The 22,536-nt window shown below is 33.2% G+C and overlaps 1 protein-coding gene across 3 annotated transcripts in view; it reads left to right on the top strand.

The window, feature by feature from the left end:
* Positions 1 to 22,536, top strand: part of LOC124358920 (mitogen-activated protein kinase kinase kinase 15) — a 75,730-nt gene that overhangs the window by 26,951 nt on the left and 26,243 nt on the right. For 2 of the 3 annotated variants that reach the window (XM_046811176.1, XM_046811179.1), the window contains 8 exons: positions 868 to 1,051; positions 2,335 to 2,468; positions 3,004 to 3,131; positions 11,217 to 11,354; positions 12,118 to 12,284; positions 15,109 to 15,344; positions 17,256 to 17,441; positions 19,440 to 19,532. In XM_046811176.1, coding sequence (XP_046667132.1) covers positions 868 to 1,051; positions 2,335 to 2,468; positions 3,004 to 3,131; positions 11,217 to 11,354; positions 12,118 to 12,284; positions 15,109 to 15,344; positions 17,256 to 17,441; positions 19,440 to 19,532 — 1,266 coding nt within the window. The remainder of the gene's footprint in view (positions 1 to 867; positions 1,052 to 2,334; positions 2,469 to 3,003; positions 3,132 to 11,216; positions 11,355 to 12,117; positions 12,285 to 15,108; positions 15,345 to 17,255; positions 17,442 to 19,439; positions 19,533 to 22,536) is intronic. The other variant, XM_046811177.1, reaches the window with a different exon arrangement.

Raw genomic sequence — 22,536 nt, 5'->3', positions numbered from 1 at the left:
GGTGCTCATTCCTTTGTACTAACAATTCATATAGGATGTGATTAGTGATCATTCCTTTGTACTAACAATTCATATAGGATGTGATTAGTGATCATTCCTTTGTACCAACAATTCATATAGGATGTGATTAGTGATCATTCCTTTGTACTAACAATTCATATAGGATGTGATTAGTGATCATTCCTTTGTACTAACAATTCATATAGGATGTGATTAGTGATCATTCCTTTGTACCAACAATTCATATAGGATGTGATTAGTGATCATTCCTTTGTACTAACAATTCATATAGGATGTGATTAGTGATCATTCCTTTGTACTAACAATTCATATAGGATGTGATTAGTGATCATTCCTTTGTACCAACAATTCATATAGGATGTGATTAGTGATCATTCCTTTGTACTAACAATTCATATAGGATGTGATTAGTGATCATTCCTTTGTACTAACAATTCATATAGGATGTGATTAGTGATCATTCCTTTGTACCAACAATTCATATAGGATGTGATTAGTGCTCATTCCTTTGTACTAACAATTCATATAGGATGTGATTAGAGATCATTCCTTTGTACCAACAATTCATATAGGATGTTATTAGTGATCATTCCTTTGTACCAACAATTCATATAGGATGTGATTAGTGATCATTCCTTTGTACTAACAATTCATATAGGATGTGATTAGTGATCATTCCTTTGTACCAACAATTCATATAGGATGTGATTAGTGCTCATTCCTTTGTACTAACAATTCATATAGGATGTGATTAGTGATCATTCCTTTGTACCAACAATTCATATAGGATGTTATTAGTGATCATTCCTTTGTACTAATAATTGATATAGGATATGATTGTTGTAGCTTGTACAAACGAGACGAGAGGTGCCTGTTCCTGTACGTCCATCAGAACTGTGATGACTTCCAGATGTACTTCCCCACTGGGGAATGGCGCCAGAGGTTCTACGACCTGGTGCTGGAGATGACTGTGGACCAGGAGGGCATGGTCACAGGTCTGGACCAGGACCTCACTGAAGACCAGATCAAGGTAAGAAGGGGATCCTGCTGCTCCTGGAACATGCCACTTTAGTGTTAAAAATACACTCGTTCAAGTTTTATTCTTATTATTGTGTTGTTATTTAATGTTTATGATACGATTTTCACATAAAGAGTTCAATAATTTATTTTTAATAAAAAGTCTTTATTTTTTTTACATGACTCTTGTAATTCCATCATGTTACATTTTGCCCCATGAAGGCAGTTGATTAGAGGCATCTTTTCATACCTCCCCTCCAAACCTTCACAGCCCTGTATTTTCATGTCTTGTTGCTGTTGTTTCACTAACTTATGATGGTGTGGGACATTCCTTTGATTGAATTTTCTGCTTTTTGGAATATCGTTATCCTTTCAAGATGCAAATATATTCACATTTGCTGTTAAATACTGGCATGAGAATCTATAAACAAGTTTATATTTAGGTGCACTAACGTGTATACATGCAGTGTTTTTAATCTGTAGGTGAGGGTTGTTTGAGGCTATATTATAAAAAAATGTTTGAGGTGAATTATTAGGCCAGAGAATGTACCCAAGATTCATATGACTCTGAATATAATTTGCCTCTTTGTTTGAAGGTTGTTTTTGACGATGGAAGGATTGTGACGGAAACAGTATTTTCTGGACATTTGCCATCGTTCAGTGATACAAAACAGTCAGTATAATTTTTTTGTTTTTTTTTTGTATCACTGAACAATAGTAAAAAATGTCCGGAAAAATCTTGTTTCCTTCATAATTTGAGTGTTAATTTTACTATTTAGTTTCACAGCAATCCTGAAAATTATTCAAGGATTGTTTTGGTTTAATACAGTTTTAGGTGATAGGATACAGGTTATCTTGTGGAAATTGTAACATGGGAGGAAGAGAAGAAAATGGCATTAGACAGTCTTATGGAATGTGTTTAAGGTCAACTTGACAAGGAATTCTAACTTTTACAGATCATTAAATTTTAGCAAAGCTATTGATTGACTCTCTTTGAAATTGTCTCATATTTCATACTTTAAGCAATGGGAACACCTAAAATATGGTTCATATCATATCCAAATGAATGTAACCAAGTGGTAAAATTAAGAGATACAGCTAACAAAACATTACAGAATGTGAAATCTAGTCCAAAGTAAATTATTAGAGGAGTTCCACAGAGATCAGTTTGGGTTCTGTTCTGTTCATTTTGTTCACCAACGACTTGCCACAATATCTGGACTACCCCAGCACATGATACAGATAGCACTACACTCATTGTAAGTAGCAACAATTAATATGCTGATTAATTTACAGTTTGAGTACGAGCTTGATGATGTGGGGAAAAGGATCATTCTGGGAAAAGGAACATATGGGGTTGTTTATCAGGCTCGTGATCTCAACACTCAAGTCCGAATAGCTGTGAAGGAGATTCCTGAAAGAAATCTAGGGTAAGTGTCACATACATTCTCCAAAGTTTAACACTATTTTAATGATGTCCTTATTTTTTGTGTTGGAATCATTGGACCTTTTGAACATATTGTCTATTGACATACAACTTTTTTTTATTAAATAAATAGAGTAGAAAATGAGTAGTATAGGTAAACCCTTTGGACATTTTAACTTCAGTAAATTAAGTTTGCATTTTTGCACTCAGTTGTATTACTATACAATTAAATAAAAATTACACACTTTCTTGGTTGTTCTAAAAATCAAATCTCAACGACTAAGCTTATCTGTAAATAATTAATAACTGTGCTTGTGCTGTATTCTTATGCATTTATGTTTGTACTTGTACCAATCATGGCCTTTGATAGTCCTTGGCTATTTCCACCTTAGATTAGAGAGTTGATTACATCATTTCTAGGTATAAATATCAGTATCATACTTTCTATTGGATGGAGGAATACAGAGATATATGCTAAGCACTTGAATATAAAATAAACAACGTCAGTGTGGTTGAAAATGGACTGATTTGTTCTATAGTGATGTACAGCCATTGCACGAAGAGATCAAGCTGCACTCACAGTTGAGGCATCGTAACATCGTGCAGTATTTGGGCTCAGTGTCCGAGGATGGTTACTTCAAGATATTCATGGAGCAAGTGCCTGGAGGTGAGTCCAATATCCACTCCTATCTTGTTATTTACGATTTACTATCTTATTTTTAACTCCTTTCACACAATCACTTAAAGTTTAAAATTATTACTAAGCAGTTAAAAAAAATTGAACAATAAATGGATCTTTTCATTTAAGTAGACAATCCTTATGGCCATTTAGAAATTTCTTGGTCAAAGGTTGAAATTAGAATGAGAATATCTTTATTTTACAATATTCAAGATCGAAAATGGTATCACTTAGTACAATGTAATTGTAATAATAATTTAACTCCAGACTTGCTTTACACAATAAAATTTAGCTGGTCCAGAAATTCACTTATAGTGTAGAACAGTAGTTGAAGCAACTAGCCTTGAAGTTTTTTCTTAAAGGTAAATGGCTCAGCTCTCTTGATCACATCAGGAAGGACATTAAAAAACTTGGTTCCAGCGTATGAAGGCTTTGATTGGAAACAACGACTGTGGTGAATTAGCAGAGCAAAGTCCCTGGCATTTCTCGTCTGGTAGGCGTGAATATTCGTTTGGTGCTGCAGTTGTCTTGAGCATGCAAGGCAGATCACTTCAAGCAGATAGACATTGGTAACTATCAAGATTTCCGATTCTTTAAAAGCATTCTTGCAGCTTTCACTCCAGTCAAGATCAGCCAGTATTCTGATAGCCTTTTTCTGAGTGATCAGAACACGCTCCAGTTTCCTATATGCTATAATATCCCACAAGACAATGCCATAACTAAAATGAAACTCGAACAAAGAGTTGTAAGCTGTTCTCACTGCATCCTCTGTGCCAACATGCTTAACTTTTCTAATTACAAAGAGGGCACTGCTCGGTCTGCTGTACAGTTTATAATATAATAATAATTTTATTCCATCAATAATTTACAAAGTATAATTCACAATAACTTTTTCGGAATTTACTGGACCACTATTACCAGTAGTGTGGCCAGTGATATAATCTAATAATAATATTAATACACTTAATCTAGAGTCCAGCAACTTATGTAGTTATTTAAAATCGAGCCTCCAATTGTAGTGTTTTCTTTTTTATTTTATTTATTTTTTTAATACTACTGACGTGAACCAGAGCTGATAGGTTTCTATGAATATCCAAATATTGTTGAATAACGCCGGCCAACAGTGATTTTATTTTCATTGGTTGTCCAACCTGCTCAGAGAGCAAAGTTCAGTTTCGCTCTCAGACAGAGGTTTGTCCAAATTGTGCCTGATTCAGTCATGCATTAGCGGCGTCACTCTGGATACTCAGTGACATAATTCATCAAAAATAAATACTAAACTATCCATTTTACAATTTACTATCCTATCCATATTGTGTTTTCCTATATTTTGTTTAAACTGTCACAAGTGGCTGTGTTGTGAAAATCAATAGTTGTGATTGTGTGGTAATTAATAAAGTGATACAAGTATTGTGTTGTGTGTAACTAACCTCTATCTGGGTAAGCTAATCCAATTCTAACTTTTCCTTCCTTCTTGTTACTGAGTGCACTAACTTATTTACTACTGTAGAACATATACAATATATATGTCGTTATTCATGGCGTTAATAACTCAATACATAATAACAGCAATTAAACTACTAGCAACACATCAATAATAATATTAATAAAATCTTAACAATAACAATAATATATTAGCAATAACAATAACATTTTAAACAATAACCGTAACCAAAACAACAATATATCACTCAACACATGTAATAAATAAATAATGAAATAACAAATATATAACTTTTCCTTCCTTCTTGTAACTGAGTGCACTAACTCATCTTACTGTAGATCATATACAATATATACATATACCATACACACATGCATATACATATATACATACATATATATACATACATACATACATACACATACATGTCGGTATTCATTATATCAATAACTCAACACAGAATAACAACAATTAAACTAATAATAACACATCAATAACAATAATAAAATCTTAACAATAACAATTACATTTTAACAATAACCGTACCAAATCAACAATATATCATTTAACACATGTAACAATAAATAATTAAATAAGAAATATATAAATATAATAATATGTAAATATACTAATTCAATTTCATGCTAAACTAACTGAACTACATTCTATCTGAGGACATAATTTAAAAAATTAACATCTTCCTGCAATAAAAGCCAGTTAAACAGTTTAGCACAATTTTGCTTTAAAATGAATTACAAGTCCTAAAAGAAATTGGTATTTGATTAAAATATTTAGGTGCAAGGTATTGGAAGGAATGCCTAAACATTTCTTTTTTCACTTTAGGAATTCCTTATTGTACCATGTTGTACATTACGGGTAGAGTAAAACAAATTTTGGTTTCCATTATTCCCGCTTCTAATAAAGAAGGTTCTTAACACCTTATATACAAACAGATGTTGAATCGGTAATATTTTTTTAAATCAACGTAAAGTGGAAATGAACTGTCAGTTTTTTGTTTACTTAAAATATTCTGAGGAAGTAGTTTTGAGTAACTCTTAATTTTTCAATTAGATATTTAAACGTCCCACCCCAACAATTTATTCCGTACTGCATCCGTGAATGGATTTAGTGCATAATATAATGTTCTTAATAGTTCTTTATCACAACAGTTTTTCAAAAAATAGAACTTTCTTATTGACATGCGTAATTTCTTATGAAGGTCGCTTATATGGTTTTCCCATGTTAACCTACTATCAAAGACTATACCCAAATATTTAATGTTATTGACCTTTTCTATATGTTGACAGTTGCAATCAATATAACTACAATTATAATCATGAAATTTTAAAGTGAACGGAATGGTTGTAATCTGAAAGGCTAAAATTAATATACTTTGTTTTGTCAACATTAACTATCATTCTGTTAGCTTCACACCAATTTTGTAATTTTGCGATATCATGAGCCATAATATCTCCCAAGCAATCTACATCAGAATGAGAGTAAAATAACCGCCAAATCATCAGCAAATGCAAATACTTTTCCTTTAAAAATTAGTTTGTAATAAATCATTTATATAAATTAAGAATAAAGTCGCAGAGATAACGGAACCCTGGGGCACTCCTGTCCCAATTATTGAGGGAGTACTAAGGTGGTTACCTATTCTCACTTGTTGCTTTCTCCCAGTTAAGTAGCTGTTGAACCAGCTTAAGGCGGAACCCCCTGATACCGGCTGACTCAAGTTTATTTAGGAGTATTTTGTGATTTACCAGGTCAAATGCCTTTTTAAAGTCAACAAAAATACCAGTTGTCAATTTACTATTGTTTAAGCTACCGTATATCAAGTTAGTTACGTCAATGAGAGCGTCCTCTGTTGATTTCCCCTTTGTAAACCCAAACTGGTATGTACTGAAAAATCTTCTATTATTGAGAAAAGAGACTAGACGAATTATTACAATCTTTTCAAATAATTTTTAGAGAAAACTGAAAGAAGGCTTATCGGTCTTAAATTGTCTAATTTTATTGAATTTGTTTTTTTAAGAATTGGTACTACAATGCTCTGTTTGAGGTTTGCAGGAAAAACTCCATTTTGGAAGCTCAAATTGATTATGTATACCAATGCAGGAGCAATCAAATCGATGACATTTTCTAATCAATTCTACATTAAAGCCATCAATACCAGCGGACTTTTTATTTTTAAGTTTTTTTACAATTCCAATTACCTCGAAAATAGTAGTAGGTATCAGGAAAAATGAGTTGGGTGTGTTAAAAGGTTGTTGTATTTGGTGCTGTGACTGTACGAGGTCGGCCCTCTTTCACTAGATCAGTCTGTACTCTTATCAGGTACTTACTTATCTCTTCGGCAATCTCCCTTGGTTCTAAGATTACTGACCCATCACACAGCTCTATTTTGTTAACGCATTTAATTGAAGCCTCACCAAACATACCATTGATTACTTTCCATTGTTGTGATACATCTCCATTGCAATTACTAATTTTCTTTGCGAAAAATTCATTTTTGGTTTTATCTATCTCTAATTGCAAATTTTTACAAAAACGTTTATAATAAGCTGTAAAATTTATATCGTATGGTCGCTTTTTAGCAATATTTGTATAATTTTGTTCTCTTTGAGATAAGTAGTATAAGTTTCTTATTAATCCATGGACTAAGTATTTTTGCCTTACTGATTTTTTTTGTTACTAGTTGGGTCCAATCTGCTGTCATTAACAATTTTAACAAGGTAATCATGAAATTTATCATAAGCTAAATTGACGTTTTCAGTTTTGGAAGAAATCTTCATTATCTATGTCCCTCAATTTATACCTAACCTTTTCGTAATCAATAACAAACTTATTCGGAGAGGACATATTCATAATACGATCGTTAATATTTATCGTGTTATTTGAATAAATCTTGAGGCCTATTAAACAATGATCAGTTAGCCCAATATCAAAAACTGAAACATTGAAATTATTTAAATTTCATTTCCTAACAAATACATGATCCAAAACAGGTACTAGAATGCGTAGCAATTCTAGTCGGAACATTAACAAGTGAAGTTAATCCATTATTATTCATAGTACTGAGATAGTTTCGAGTTGAGCTGTTATCTTCTAGAATGTCTAAGTTTATATCCACCTATATACAATATGCTATTGTTTAAGTTAGTTAAAATATGAGCCAATTCATCCACATAGACCTTCTCAGAAGAGTTATTTTGTCTATATATGCATAGTAGGTTAAAAAATAATAGATTATTAATTTTAATATTTAAAAGAAGTACATCAGCCGATATCAATGCAGTTTCCATTTGGCAGGAAGTAAATACACCTATCAACAAAGCACATAACGCCACCAGCTCTATAGTTATTGTTACAGTATGCAAACATATTGTAATCAGGAAGAAGACTGTATAATTCTAATTCGTCGGAACTTATCCAAAATTTCACTTAGAACAATAAACGTACACCTTTTTTTAATCTTACTTAATTCTAAAATAAAGCTATCAAAATTTTTTTCCGTATACTTCTAATATTAGCATAAATTAAACTATAACAATGCTCGGACCCTTGGGAATCAAAATAACTTGTGAGTGTAATGTCTGGGCTGAGAGCTTTGACTACTTTTATCCATTATATTCATTCAGGTAAGTTATAGCGGACTTAGGAAAATTCAAAATATAAAGTCAAGGAATTTATGCTTAGGCCTATTTAGAATAACAAAACTAAAACCACTTATTAATGTTACAGGCAATAATAACTTAAGTATAAAATGCTTAATAATAAAGGACATATGATAAACTTACAGAGTATTTATATTTAGCTCCCATATATGTGCATTTACCTAGGACCCAGGTTAAGAATATCCTCATACGTATTAATTTTAATACACTTATCGCCATCAGCCCTCCTGACAAAGAATTTTCCATCCCTATATTCCAAGCATAAGCAAAGCCCAACTCCCTACTTTTCTTTTTGAGATCAGCAAGAAATATTTTATTCTTCGGAGACAGGTGATCATTTAAATAGACAGTCTGTCGAGGAAAAGAATTATTTACCTTATCAGCCGTCAAGGGTTTGATTGATCTAGCCTTGGTTAACCAAGTGTCCTTCACATTCTTCTTCAGGAAACTGGACAATCAGCGATGGAGGTCGGTCCCTCTTGAAGGATGGAATCCTATGGGCAGCTGCAAATATCGGCATCCTCCACTTGTAGGCCTAGGCTGCTCCGACATCCTTTACAATAGTTGTTGCATCTTCATTTGGGGTTACGGAATGCCACTTATTTCGATGTTGCACCTCCTGGGAGTACTGTTCAAGAGACCTAACTGTCTCTTTAAGATCGATAACCTCAGATTTAAGCTTGGTGTTTTCAGCACGGAGTTCAGCATTCTCTTTCTTAATTTCGGCAAACTCTTTATTAAGTTTAAGCATTAGAGAATTAGCTGTGTCCAATTTTATCTGACATAAACTGCAAGGAGTTAGTAAGCTCAACCATTTCACTACTATCGATTTGGCCCAGTGCGTTAAAACACTTGTGTTTGAAGGTTATTTAAGGCTTGTGTTAGGAAGTCTTTTGTTATTCCTTCATTAATTGGAACAGTATTATTACCTTTTTTGTTCGTGGTAGTGCTTTCCTTACATTTCTTACATTTCCATGTCTGTAGTTGAGATCGGGTTTTAGCTTCATCTAGGCTATCTTTAACACAATTAGCATGGTATATACTATCACATTGTGAAGCAGTACACCTAACCTCACTTCCGTCAGTAGCACAGACTAGATTGCAAACACCACAATTAGCGACCATGATTTAACAAATTAGTAACGTTAACTATTAATGTAAATCTTCTGTATGTGTACAGTTATGGACGGGTAGAGAGAAAATACCAAATAAATTAAATTGACGTAACACGTAGCAGAACACGTCTGAACGGCTCAACTGACTGAGCTAGACTCCATTATCAACATGATCCGTCCACGGTAATCCACTGTCAACCACAACACCCAGGTGTTCCACTGAATTTACAGAGTCAAGATTGGAAAATGCTGACAATCTCTCTTTCATGCTGTCTAAAGTAATTTCTTTGGTCTTCAATTCGTTAAAATCAAGGTCATTTGCTGTGCAGTACTCAACAGCAACATTTAATACGATGTATGACTGTACGAGTGCCTCTCTATTCTTCCCAGAAATCAAGAGAACCGTGTCATTGGCATAAACTAGGGTGTTACTGTAGGGTTGCATGTATGCCGGGAAGTAAGATGTAAACAGGACAAACGGTACACCTCTGTTTACAGGGCTTCTCTTAGATCTATGCAAAACACAAACCCCTTTCATGCTCTACTTGAGTTAAACCAGTTGGTCTCGATCACTCAAGTAGCTTGAAAACTATGACAGAGCGGTGTCTCTAAAGCCCAGGAATTTAAGCTCTGTCAGGATCATTGCGTCAGGACCTGAAGCTACATTGTTTCGACATCAGAGACACCCATAAATAGGTGAAGTGGTAGTCTCATCAGGCACACAATTTTCAAAACAATGTAGATGTTTTGTTTTGAACTTCTTCGTCATTGATTTTCTTTGGATCCCTCCAGATGAACATGACTCAAGTCTGATACAGCGTCAGATACCACACGGTGAACTGGAACTAAATTCAAAATTCAATAGATTGGTTTTTATTTAATTTCCTCAAGTTAAAAGTAATGTCTTTGGTTTAAAGCTTTGACAGGCTGCATAGGTTGATTTTTTAACAGTTTTTAGTCAAGCTTTAACTTTGGGTGAAAAACAGAAGATTCAGTTTTTGGTGTGCTGGTTTGGCTGATTCCTGTAGTAAATTATTTGAAATAAAGTCATGATAGTATGAATAATGTAAAACTGCATTAGTCTTGTTTGGAAAATAAGTTTTGAGCAGTTTTTTAATGGAGATTTGTCTGATTCCTCTGATCAAAATTTATGTCTGAAGTACAATAATCTTATTTTTGTCAGTTTCTAATAAAGATTGAGATCTTCACTTTTTTGTTGTTGAGAGTTTGACTGCTTCTCTACGTTAAAATTATAAAACAAAATATTGTAATAAGTTTTTTGTTGAGAAACATGAATTAAAGATGAGTATAATTTTTTTTAATTGAAGGAATAATCAAGTTCCTTGTCAATTTGATTGTGGTTGAGGTAGGCTCTTTAGGAATATGAGCCAATGCAGAGTCAGCACAGGTGCTGAGTTGTCATTATTTGTCTGTTGCACATCTGGAAGGCATGACCTTACTCCAGTGTTTTATTGTAATTTATCTGAGGTTAATATCAAGAAAGTATTTCTGTTAAGTTTCAAGGAAATTTGTCTTCCTTTTTGGTGATTTTCAATAAAATATATTACTTAAACTGTCATTATTGCTGCCTTTGAGAAGTAGGTCAGCTGTGAGGTGTCAGTTTATTTCTAGTATTTTCTTAGCTTGTTTGAGTGGTTCATGAGTTTTTATCATTATATCAGACTTACTTGTTTTAAGGTACGATAATGGTGAGTAGTTTATGTTTCAACCACCAAAAACTTAATATGGAGTCATTATCGCAGATGATGTTGAATGTAACCAATGTTTGTTCTGAGTGTTTGTTTGTTTACAAGAAATGTGCTATGTGTTCCAGGAAGTCTGTCTGCTCTGTTGAGATCCAAGTGGGGACCACTGAAGGAGAACGAGTCCACCATCTCCTACTATACTAAACAGATCCTCGAGGGTTTGAAATACCTTCATGATCAGAAGATTGTTCACAGGGATATTAAAGGTATACTTCCTAAGTAATATTTGTTAGTGTATGATTTGTATGGAGTAGGTTTCTCTGTAATAAATTGTAATAGAAATAGAGTACATTAAAAAATGTTTACTGTCTTGTACAGTTCATCATGTTTCATAATATCTTTAGGACAAATAGAATTTTTTTAATAAAATTTATCCATTGTGGTTTTTAAATGAAATAAAATAATTTCAATAAAATGAATGTAATTGTATTTAAAAACACAAGTATGATAAAATAATTGTTTATTACACTCATATATTTTGAGCAAAATGCCAATACAGCCTGTGTGAATGAGAATGATGTAATGCATTCGTGAACGATTCATGTAACGCAGGCGATCATTAAAAATTTGCTTCCAGTTGGCATTGATATATAAAACACCAGCAGCATCATGCTCACAATTTGCTGCCTACATCGTTCACTATTTATAGCCTTTGAACAAACGTTAACAATTCATAAAGAAAAATAAGTTGATAGCCTAATACTACTAACAAGTTCTAAATTTTATATGTTGGAAAGTTTACAAAAACACACACATTTATTTGTACGTCAGTGTTCACAGGAAAATCACTACAGCCAACACATGCTAGCTTCTTGCAGCAGGCACTTGCAACATTTTCACTGTCAACAAAAAATTTTCTAACTTACAAACACATTTTGTAGTTAGACAGATTGATTTTCTTTGTCTAATAAATGTATAAGCAGTTAGTGAAAAGTACCTCACAGAAAGTTGTAAGGATAATGTGTACAGGTGACAACGTGCTGGTGAACACATACAGTGGAGTGGTGAAGATCTCGGACTTTGGCACGTCCAAGCGTCTGGCAGGACTCTGCCCAAGTACAGAGACATTCACTGGGACTCTGCAGTACATGGCGCCTGAGGTCATCGACAAGGGCCAGCGAGGCTATGGTGCTCCGGTCAGTAGTACAATTTGGATTGGATCATTTGGTTGGATTTCAATTTAACCTTCAACAGGACCTTGTACTGTATTGACTCTCCTTCTTATTCTGTTTGATAGATCCTCACACAGGCCAGTGGCCCATGAGGATGGGTTTGAATAAGACTTAAAACGAAATGGGTATTTTCTAAATAAAAATGATTTTCAATCTATAATTCACTAATAAATGGAGTTTTTTGTTACAATTTCCTGAGTATCACATAGTGGAAAGCGTAACTAAAATACAATCATGATCACTAGAATCAGAATTATTTACAATACAGTTCAGTAACAGTAGCAATACAACTCTGCAACTGCTGTGCAAGATCCATGATTATGAATCCTTCTGAGAAGGTAAACTTTTCAGTGTTATAAGTATATAAGCGCAGTGAAAGAGCAGGTAGACAAAGCCGAGCAGTTCCGACTACCACCGACAAACCCCGAACATCTGCTGGCAATTCTTACAGGATCGGGAATTTTGCGGGTAGGCGAGGGGTTAGTGGAGAGAGGGGCAGATGGATGAAGTAATGGTTGCGACTCTGGTAGCATGTATGCGGATCACTGAAAACAGTGCACAAGGTTTGTTCAAAAAATATTGCAAATTTTGTTTTTTTTCGAAATCATTAATTTATTCATGAGTATAAATTTTGTCCTCTTCAAAGTAATCCTCAAATTTTGCAGCGACCCATCACATACCCAAATCATTGGTAAAAGTCGAATAGTCGAAATCATTGGTCGTGACCCAATCGATATGTTCTGGTCCTCGGCAACTTCTCTAACAATGATTCGATGATTGGCCAATACTATTTTTTTCAATTCATCTATGTTTTCGTCTGTTCTAGACGCACTCGGGCCTTGGCACGCTGTTCGTTGTTCACATGAGAACGTTTTGTACCACCGATAAACGTTGCTTTGGTCCAAGGTAGCTTCTCCATAAGCCACAGTCAACATTTGGAATGCGTCCGCGCACTTAATTTAGTTTTCAACACAAAATTTGATACAGATTCTTTGATCCATTTTTTTAGAATAGGCGCAAATTGAAGACGAGCCACGATACATGCAAGAAAATTAGCTGTCAACAAACTGAACTTGAAAATGGCCAAAATTGTTGGCATACGTCAGAGATATGTACCAACATAATGCCACAAAAAAATTTAAAAACCACGGATACGTAACCCGTGGAAATTAAAAAGTCAATATATTGTTTGAACAGACTTCTTACAGTGGCTGTTCACACCCATCCTGTAGGTATGATATATCTTCTCAGAAAGATTCATGGTCGAGGGCAAGATTCTCCTCAATTTAAAATTGTGCTTGATTATAAGAAATTTTAAAGTGGGACAGATTTAAATGTATTATTTACAAGATGCATAAATGTACAACCTTACCCAATTTTTAGCAGGTATTAATTTGGATTTGCTGAAAGTTCTAATGAGGTAAAAGTAAAAAAAAACAACTAATACTGTTCAACTTTGATATTTTGGAGCACTCTGTTTACAAGAAGCAGAATAAATAAAAACGTCTTTTTCAAAATGAAGATTAAATAGAGACCTTTACATTTAAAAATCTTTTAAATATAATCCCTACTCACCCAACAGTGCCATTTAAAAATAATTTTCCACAATTCTTTGGGGTTGAAATCTGAGCGTTTTCGTTAAAACGAAGAAAGTTTCTTCGTTCAGCTGCTATATATCGCGGATGAATGGTCTGGCTCAGTCTGTATTTAAATAGTTGAGAAATATTTAACAGATGATGCTACCAAGTGTAATAATGTTAGCTACTGATCTAAATCTCGTGCTGAATATCCAGTACCTTAGGCAAATGTTGTCCGAAAAGTAAATTTCAAATTTTGCTTTGCTTACACAAACATTTTAAAGTGGGACCAATTTAAATGTATTATATACAACCTTATCCAATTTTTAAAAGGGATTAATTTGGACTTCCTAAAAGTTTTAATGAGGTAACAGTAAAAAAAACTGACACCATTCAACTTTGATATTTTGGACCACTCTGTACACTAAAAACAAAATAAATTAAAACTTATTTTTCAAAATGATCAGTAAATAGAGAACTTTAAAAGTAGGTAAGGCTTGACCTATTTTTACATCTGAAAGTCTTTAAAAAAATAATCCCTACTCATCCAAAAATGTCTTTTTAAAAATAATTTTCCCAAATTCTTTGGGGTCGAAATAAAGGTGTTTTCATTCAAATGAAGGAGATAGGTTTCTTGCTTCAGCCGCTATACATCATAGATGGATAGTCTGTGTCACTCTGTATTTAAATAGTTGAGAAAGTTTTAGCTGATGATTCTATACAAGTGTAATAATATTAGGTACTAATCTAAATCTCGCGCTGAAGATCATCAGTGGAATATTTTGGTTTCCATCATGCTCAAAGCAGGAACGGGCAATAATCGAGCCAAAATTCAAGTTGAATACTCAACTTGAATTTTTGAGTGTCACTACACAATTTTTTACCACTACTGAATAATACTAAGTGCTTGATTAATAATCAAGTGTTTTAGTAACAACCTTTAAAAATATTTGCACTTCTCTAAATTAAAATACAGTTCATATGGTGCAATGACCAACTTGAAATAATGTATTTACAAGATGCTTTATATTATCAACAAGAACTATAGAGCCAAGAAATTAATTCATATTTAATCACTGCTGAAGGTTCTTTAATTTGGAAATTCAGGAAGAATACAATAGAGAACATTAATTTTCACATTAGTTTAATTTATATATTGAACTAACAATTAATATATTGTTCAATTAACCGGTTTGTTCCTGTGACCTTAGGCAGACATCTGGTCGTTGGGCTGCACTATCGTGGAGATGGCCACCGGCAAGCCTCCGTTCATAGAGTTGGGCTCGCCCCAGGCTGCAGTGTTCAAGGTGGGCTACTACAAGGTACACCCTGAGATTCCGTCGGAGCTGTCAGAGAAGGCAAAGTCTTTCATCTTGCGCTGCTTTGAGCCAGACCCAGCCCATCGTGCATTGGCTGCTGAGCTCCTGGAGGACAGTTTCCTTACAGAGTCAGTGAATCAATCATTCTTATTCATTTTTTAATTATGTGACTGTTGACATATCCAAAGTAGCAAATTATATGTTTCAATAGATCTCAGGGTCAGAATGATTAAAACAACTGCTTGGAAACCATCAACCATCAGTACTCATCTAAATGAAACACTGGTGAAAACTCAATACACCAGTCTTTTGTTTTAAGTATTTAGTTTGCAAAAGTTGTCCTCAACTACTTGAGTAAGAATTCACTAACAATTAAAGCTATTTTGTGTTTTCCCTCTCTTTTCTCTCACCTGTACTAAGGAATACAATAGTGCAGGTGAAGTACAATTTTTATTTTGTGTAAGGTGTGTGCAAATTTACCAGTACAGCAATTAGGTGTATTAAGATTTTGCAACTTTTTAACTTTTTAAACATAATTATTTTTTATTATATTTTTAGTAACCACTATGTTTTTAGCACTCAATTTTTTTTATTTTAATTCATCACAACTATGTTATTAACAGTTCTAGTGGAACAGAATTTTATTGTTATGTGCTCCTTGTACTAGTGCACTATATCTTATATAATCCGTTTTAGGTTAGGTGAATTATCATTGAAAAAAAGTTATGTGCTTAATTTTAGACAATTTAATGATGAAATCCTCCTCAAACCAAATTTTTTATCACAGGCATCTAGTAAGTGTTACACAAAATACATTTATGTATACAGTATACATTTAGGTGGATATTATATAATTCAATGTATTTATGTACAGGGGTTTTAAAGTTCTGGACTGGCTATTTGTTATCACTTAATTTGGTTCAAGAAATGTTCAGAACAACTTTTTCAAATTTTTTAGTTTACCCGCTAACAGCATTTACTAGCATTGATTTTAATCATAATTATTATATTTTTAAAGAATTATAATTCTATTTTATAAAATAATACCCTAATTATTACCCAACTTGGCAATTAAATTAACTTTAACAACAAAACTAATAAAAAATGTTCTAAGAATACAAAAAGATGCAATAAAAAACCTATTGGTATAAAAAACTAGATGCACACTTGGTTACAGTAAAGTGAAACTTGTAATGACAACTCCATTTAGTTATTTTGCTTCCTATCTGTAGTGAATTTTCAGAATTTCCTTGATAATAATCTAAATTTAAAGTGTTTGATAACATTAGAGTCTTTATAAAATGTTGATTAAGATTTTCGTGTTTAAGTTATTCCAGTTTAAAAAATTGTAGAAAAAGCTACTATGAAATCGATGAAGAAAATTACAAACACAAAGCAAAGTATTGATTAACTGTTCAAAAAATGTAATACAGTTTTGTTCTGTGTATATAATTTAGGCCAATAATGCCAGGCCAACATTTTTGTAACATTACTGTTGTTATCAAAACACTACTAATCAAGCAGTTTATTAGAGGTTCAACAATTTCCTCTTTAAGGTTAATTTTTAGCACAGCACCTAAGTTCAAATTTCTGACAAAGCCGCATTTTGTAAAAAATACTTTTTACCGACCAGTAAAAATAAATTAGTATCTTCTGATATAATAAAGAATAAATAAGTATAAAATCATATGTTTTATCAAGTTTTTTACTTATTTACAGCTCCAAATTTGTAATTGAAAAAATCATTTTCAAGAAAAGTATAAAGTTAAGTTAGAAAATTGAATAGAGGAATTTTAATTCACCTTGAAAATATTTTGAAAAAATGTTAGAGAAAGACACAAAATGATTAAATACTTGATTATCTTATCAACTTGGATTTTTCTCTATTTGTAATATGTTTGTGTGTTCAGCTATATTGAAGTGATATTGACTCTTGGTTGAGATAACTCTGATAAGACAAAAGCCAATATTTGGACTTCACCCAAGATTGTTGTTTAGTTCCCAGTCAAGCCACTGCCTTATACTCATGTTGCTTTAAGGAAGAAGAAGACATCACGCGCGCTGGTGGCTCCGCAGCTGCCAGAGTTCAACCGTAGTATATCTGTTCCTGCTGATCGTGCTGTCACCAAGACAACCACAACCAGCACACACACCAACCACAATGCTACCAACACCAGCAATTTCTCAACCATGTCTCGCACACCAATGTCACCCACAGATGAAACGTGGGTACCATAATTTTATTTATATTGTTAGAAAACTAACCAATTAAAAAAGGGCACCATGTTGTTGTTTTTTGCCGGTGCATACTGAACAAAACTTATCCTCCTAGTTAACACATTTGACTTTTAGTTTTATTTTTATGATAATATATCACTTAACAATCAATTGCAAATTAATGTAATTTCAGTTACGTTTGAAATGTTTTTGGTTTTAATTCATTTTAATTAACATTAATACTTTTGCTACTATTTTTTTTAATGTGCAATATTATACCATTTATACAAATTTTTGAAATTAAGTATATTTCCCTATAAAAACAACGCATTAAACTCATACTTCAAATGCTCCATCTCTAACATATGAGAAAAAAACGTCAATAAAACACCTTGCTTTGGAATTCCAATAATGACGCAACCATAGCATTGTGGTGGCGGGTAAAATTCTAAACAATATTGACATTACAGAACGTCATTTTTTAATTTGTAGAAAAAAAACTGCTTCTTAACCTTACCATCCAAGATTTACATTAGTTTTATGAAAACATGAAAAATATCTATTTTATTATTTTAGGTACTTTTTAATTAATATACCCTTACTCTTATGTATAGGCACACATTTTAAGGAAAATCAATTATATTCCATAACATCAACACTCGCTAAAGGCTTAAAAAGAATAAAACCATAAATTTAATATTTCTTTACATGTTATATAAGTTTTTATTTTTTTCTCCAACGATTTTTTTTTTATCCAAGAATAAGTTTGACATTGAAATACCTAAGCAACAAGACTGCACAAAACTGAATACGTTTACCATGAATTTAGATTATATATTATTCTGTTTGTCATGTATTGTAAAATTTATGCATCCTCACAAAAAAAAATGTATTTTGTGCATCCTTACAAGTAAATAATCTTAAGCGGTATATTTATTCACACAATACAGTCTTCTCTATAGATTTACAGTAGAGTTTATCACTTATTACTTCTCAAAAATAAACGTTCAAAATAATAAAATTCATTTCTGTAAAAATATTGAATTAATTTTTGTTCAAATTAAGTGATTTTATTGCAGAAATTTCTGGTGAATTCATATATTAAGACTGAAGCGAAATACCCTTGAATTTGATAAGAACAATGTTAAATGTTGAACACTTTTACATTCTTATTTTTTTGTCAAAGATTTATAAGAGATGTCTCATTGGTATTATAAATACTCATCCAAATGCTTATTAATTTTTTTATAAAGTGTGTACATTTTGAATATTTAACACGTTCACAACATCAACGTTTTTCCGAACTTTTTTATTTGCCGTTGAATATTTTAATAATAATGGCTTCAAAGTATAATGAGAAAGTCTAACTTCTAGGCGGCACATGATAGTCTGAGGCATTTATTTAAGCATGGGATCAAATTTAACAATCCACCAGGACAGGTAAACAATAAAAAAGCAATAATGAATTTCATAGCAACGTGTAACCAATTGGGCACACAATGCTCTTTACAAAAACCGGTTTGTATCCGACCAGGTACATGATGGCAGTAGTAAAAGATCACGTGTACCTGATGGGGTACATGTTGTCATAAACGTGTTAAACAGCGAATTAAAAATGAAATTTTTTTTCTCAACAACCAATAAAAATATCAAAAAACTAAGCACTTGGATGCGTATTAATTTATCTTTATAACAAGACATCTCCCATAATTATATGATTATAAATAATGTGCTAAAAGTGTTGGACGTTTCATTTTTCGTATTGGGCTGAAATCAAAATTCTGGGTACACCACAACATACACAGTTGGCTCCTTAATTGATACGATATTTAAAGGCATCATGAGTTGAAAATGTGTTCATAACATTTTAAATTTAAAGTAATGATATATCAACATCAGCAGCTGCTACATGTAACACCTACTGCGCTAGTGTTGACATGTGAGTGTTGTGCGGTGTGGTGTGGTGTGGTGTAACAGTGTGTGCTTGTATGTGCGATGGTGCGCAGGGACCGGACCACACAGTCTCACCCTGCCAAACACAGAGGAGCCTCAGCCCTGCTCTCCCCCATCAGCATGCCCTCAGCCCTCTCCTACACCAGGTACCATGAGCCCTTCAACTCTCTTAAATATTCTTACCGATTGCTTATTTACAATAGTTTTGTGCCAATAACACCGTCCATACATAGCTTAAGCCTAAGGTTTAACGAGGTCAAAGAGATCATCCATACTTAGAGAATATATACTTTGTACACTAAAGGGTGGTTTGTAGCTAACTTTCCCGCCTCTACTTGTTCCTCTTTGTTGACTTTACAAAGTTACTGTATTCTCCAACAGGTATCTTACATTATTGGTGGCCAATAGGTTAGCCATGAACTAGTCTTAATTCACTAGTTATTCCAGATGTAATGCCTCTGTAGTTCATTGATGAGTTTGTGTCACAGCTAGTATTAAGGCATGTATGAAGTGCAGATTCTTTGGTATCTAACAGTATTGTTGGCCAATAGGTTAGCCACGAACTAGTCTTAATTCACTATTTATTCCAGATGTAATGCCTCTGTAGTTCATTGATGAGTTTGTGTCACAGCTACTATTAAGGCATGTATGAAGTATAGATTCTTTGGTATCTAACAGTATTGTTGGCCAATAGGTTCAGTGTTTAACACCTGCAATGTTAGTCTGTGAGTGGCATCGAACAGAGTGCCCCAGTCTCTGCACCGTAAACAGCATCAACGTGTTAAAGGCTGGCTGTAGTGAAATGACTGAGTTTTTCTCTCTAAGAACAATGTTAAACCTCATGCAGTTTTACTCTTTTATTTTAGGGTTATAGGAGATGTCTTATTTTAAAGGTATAATTAGTACGAATTTGAACTCTTATTTAGTTTTTTGTAAAGTGTATTTTTAAAAATATTTAAACAGTGAAAAGTACTGCCTAGTTTAAGTGTTTTTTTATGAATAACCTATAAAAAAATATATATTTTTAAAATCAAAAAGCGTTTGGATGCATTTTAATTATATCTTTGAATGAGACATCTCCCATAATTCCATGACTAACAATACGCTCGTAAAAGTGCATGAGAGTAAATAACATCCCGCAGTTGCAAATAGCGGCCACTTGCAAACCTTTTAATTTCGCCTTTCCTTGGACACAACTAGCCAAACTTTCAATATACTGGGATTCACAGCAGAATACTAGCTTTTTCTTTATGTATATTTCGTTTGCACTAGGATACTTGGCATCCTGTTTTTACTCCAAACGTCGAGGCATTTCAGCTGGCAGCTGTTGTTTGTGAACACAAATGTGACTTCACGTAAGCATGAGTTATTCGATAAAGATATCAATGAATTATTGTGTCTTGAATTTAGTGAATTATATGACAGTGACGAAGAAAGTGAAGTGGGTATTTTCATTTGTGAAAGATACGATGATTTTATTTTTGATGAGCTAGTTCATGATGCAGACTTCAGCTATGTTCTAGGCTATCTCGATGAACCAGTATTTTATATATTCTAAAATTATGTATATATAAATGCAGAAACATCAGTTACATTAAATAATTAATAATCTAAATAAGTTTTATAGGTATATTATATTCCAGGAGTAAATAATAACTTTAATGCACAATAATAATGAAGTACCAGGAAAAATCCGGGTCAGCAGAGTTACCTGTAGTGCAACAATCCGGCACTGAACAGGTTAATGAGCTGGATATTGTTATTGCAAATCTTGTTTGAAACATTTTTAAACATAAGTGCACTAATCCAAAGTCACTGTGTAATGAAAAACTAAGCTCTTATATTGCTGCTGTAATTAATTTAGTTTAAAAGTATCATAATTTTCCCCTGTTAACAGACTAGTAATACAGTTTATAATATATTATGTTTTATAATTATAAATGAATTTTTGAAGTATATTTTGTTAAGTTTTATTTTAAGTTATTGTGGATTATTTATATTATTCACTACCATTTTCTGAAAATAGTAAATTAGAAAAGAAAAATGGTATAATATGCAAGTAACTTTTAAATACACTATATACACACAGTATTTTATTGTTATTGATTAAAGTTTGAGGCATTTACTATGACAAAAATCAATTCAGAAAGTAATTAAATTGTCATAAAATAATGATTGTATAAATGATAAAAAGCTAAGTGTCAGTGAAAGTTTTCTATGTGTACATTTAATGTTTAATGATATACGAGGGGGTACCCCAAAAAAAACCGGAATTATTTTATTCCGACCTTATCTCCTTCAAAATAATCTCCATTACAACTAATACACTTGTCCCAACGGTATTTCCATTGATCAAAACATTTTTTGTAGTCATCTTTAGAAATGGCTGCAAGCTCGAGCTTCGTTTTTTTCTTAACCTCTTCAACGCTGTCAAATCGTTGACCTTTCAAGCCTCTTTTCATGTGAAAATTAAAAAAAGTCGCATGGAGCGAGGTCAGGCGAGTAAGGTGCATGGGGCAGCGGAACCATGCCGTTTTTGGCTAAAAACTGCCTAACTGAGATGGCTGTGTGTGCCGGTGCGTTGTCGTGGTGGAAGAACCAGTCTCCAGTCTGCCACAAATCGGGTCTTTTCTGGCGAACACTGTTGCGCAGTCTTCTTAAAATCTCCAAATAAAATGTTTGGTTGACAGTCTGACCTGGAGGAACAAACTCAGAATGAACAATGCCTTTAGCATCAAAAAAGCAAATCAACATGGTTTTGATGTTTGATTTGACTTGCCGACATTTTTTTGGTTGCTTCGTTTCTGGGTCATAACCATAGCACCATGACTCATCACCAATAATTACCTTTTCCAGAAAATCGGGATCATTTTCGAGATGTTCTTTCAGAAGGCGGCAAGTTTCAACTCTATGTGCCTTTTGATGGTCAGTCAGAAGTCGAGGAACAAATTTGGCAGCAACCCTTTTCAGTCCTAAATCTCCTGTTAAAATTCGCTGAACCGAGCTCCAAGTTAACCCACTACTCTCTGATAGTTCCTCAATTGTCTGTCGACGGTCGGTGAGCACAAGTTCACGAATTTTCTCAACATTTTCGTCCGTTCGAGAGGTTGATGGACGTCCAGAACGAGGTTTGTCTTCAATCGACATGTC

The sequence above is a fragment of the Homalodisca vitripennis genome, chromosome 4, assembly GCF_021130785.1.
Source record: "Homalodisca vitripennis isolate AUS2020 chromosome 4, UT_GWSS_2.1, whole genome shotgun sequence".
Classification (NCBI taxonomy): Eukaryota; Metazoa; Arthropoda; class Insecta; order Hemiptera; family Cicadellidae; genus Homalodisca; species Homalodisca vitripennis.
The sequence above is the reverse complement of the archived record's forward strand: the minus strand, read 5'-3'. Positions and strand labels throughout refer to the sequence as shown.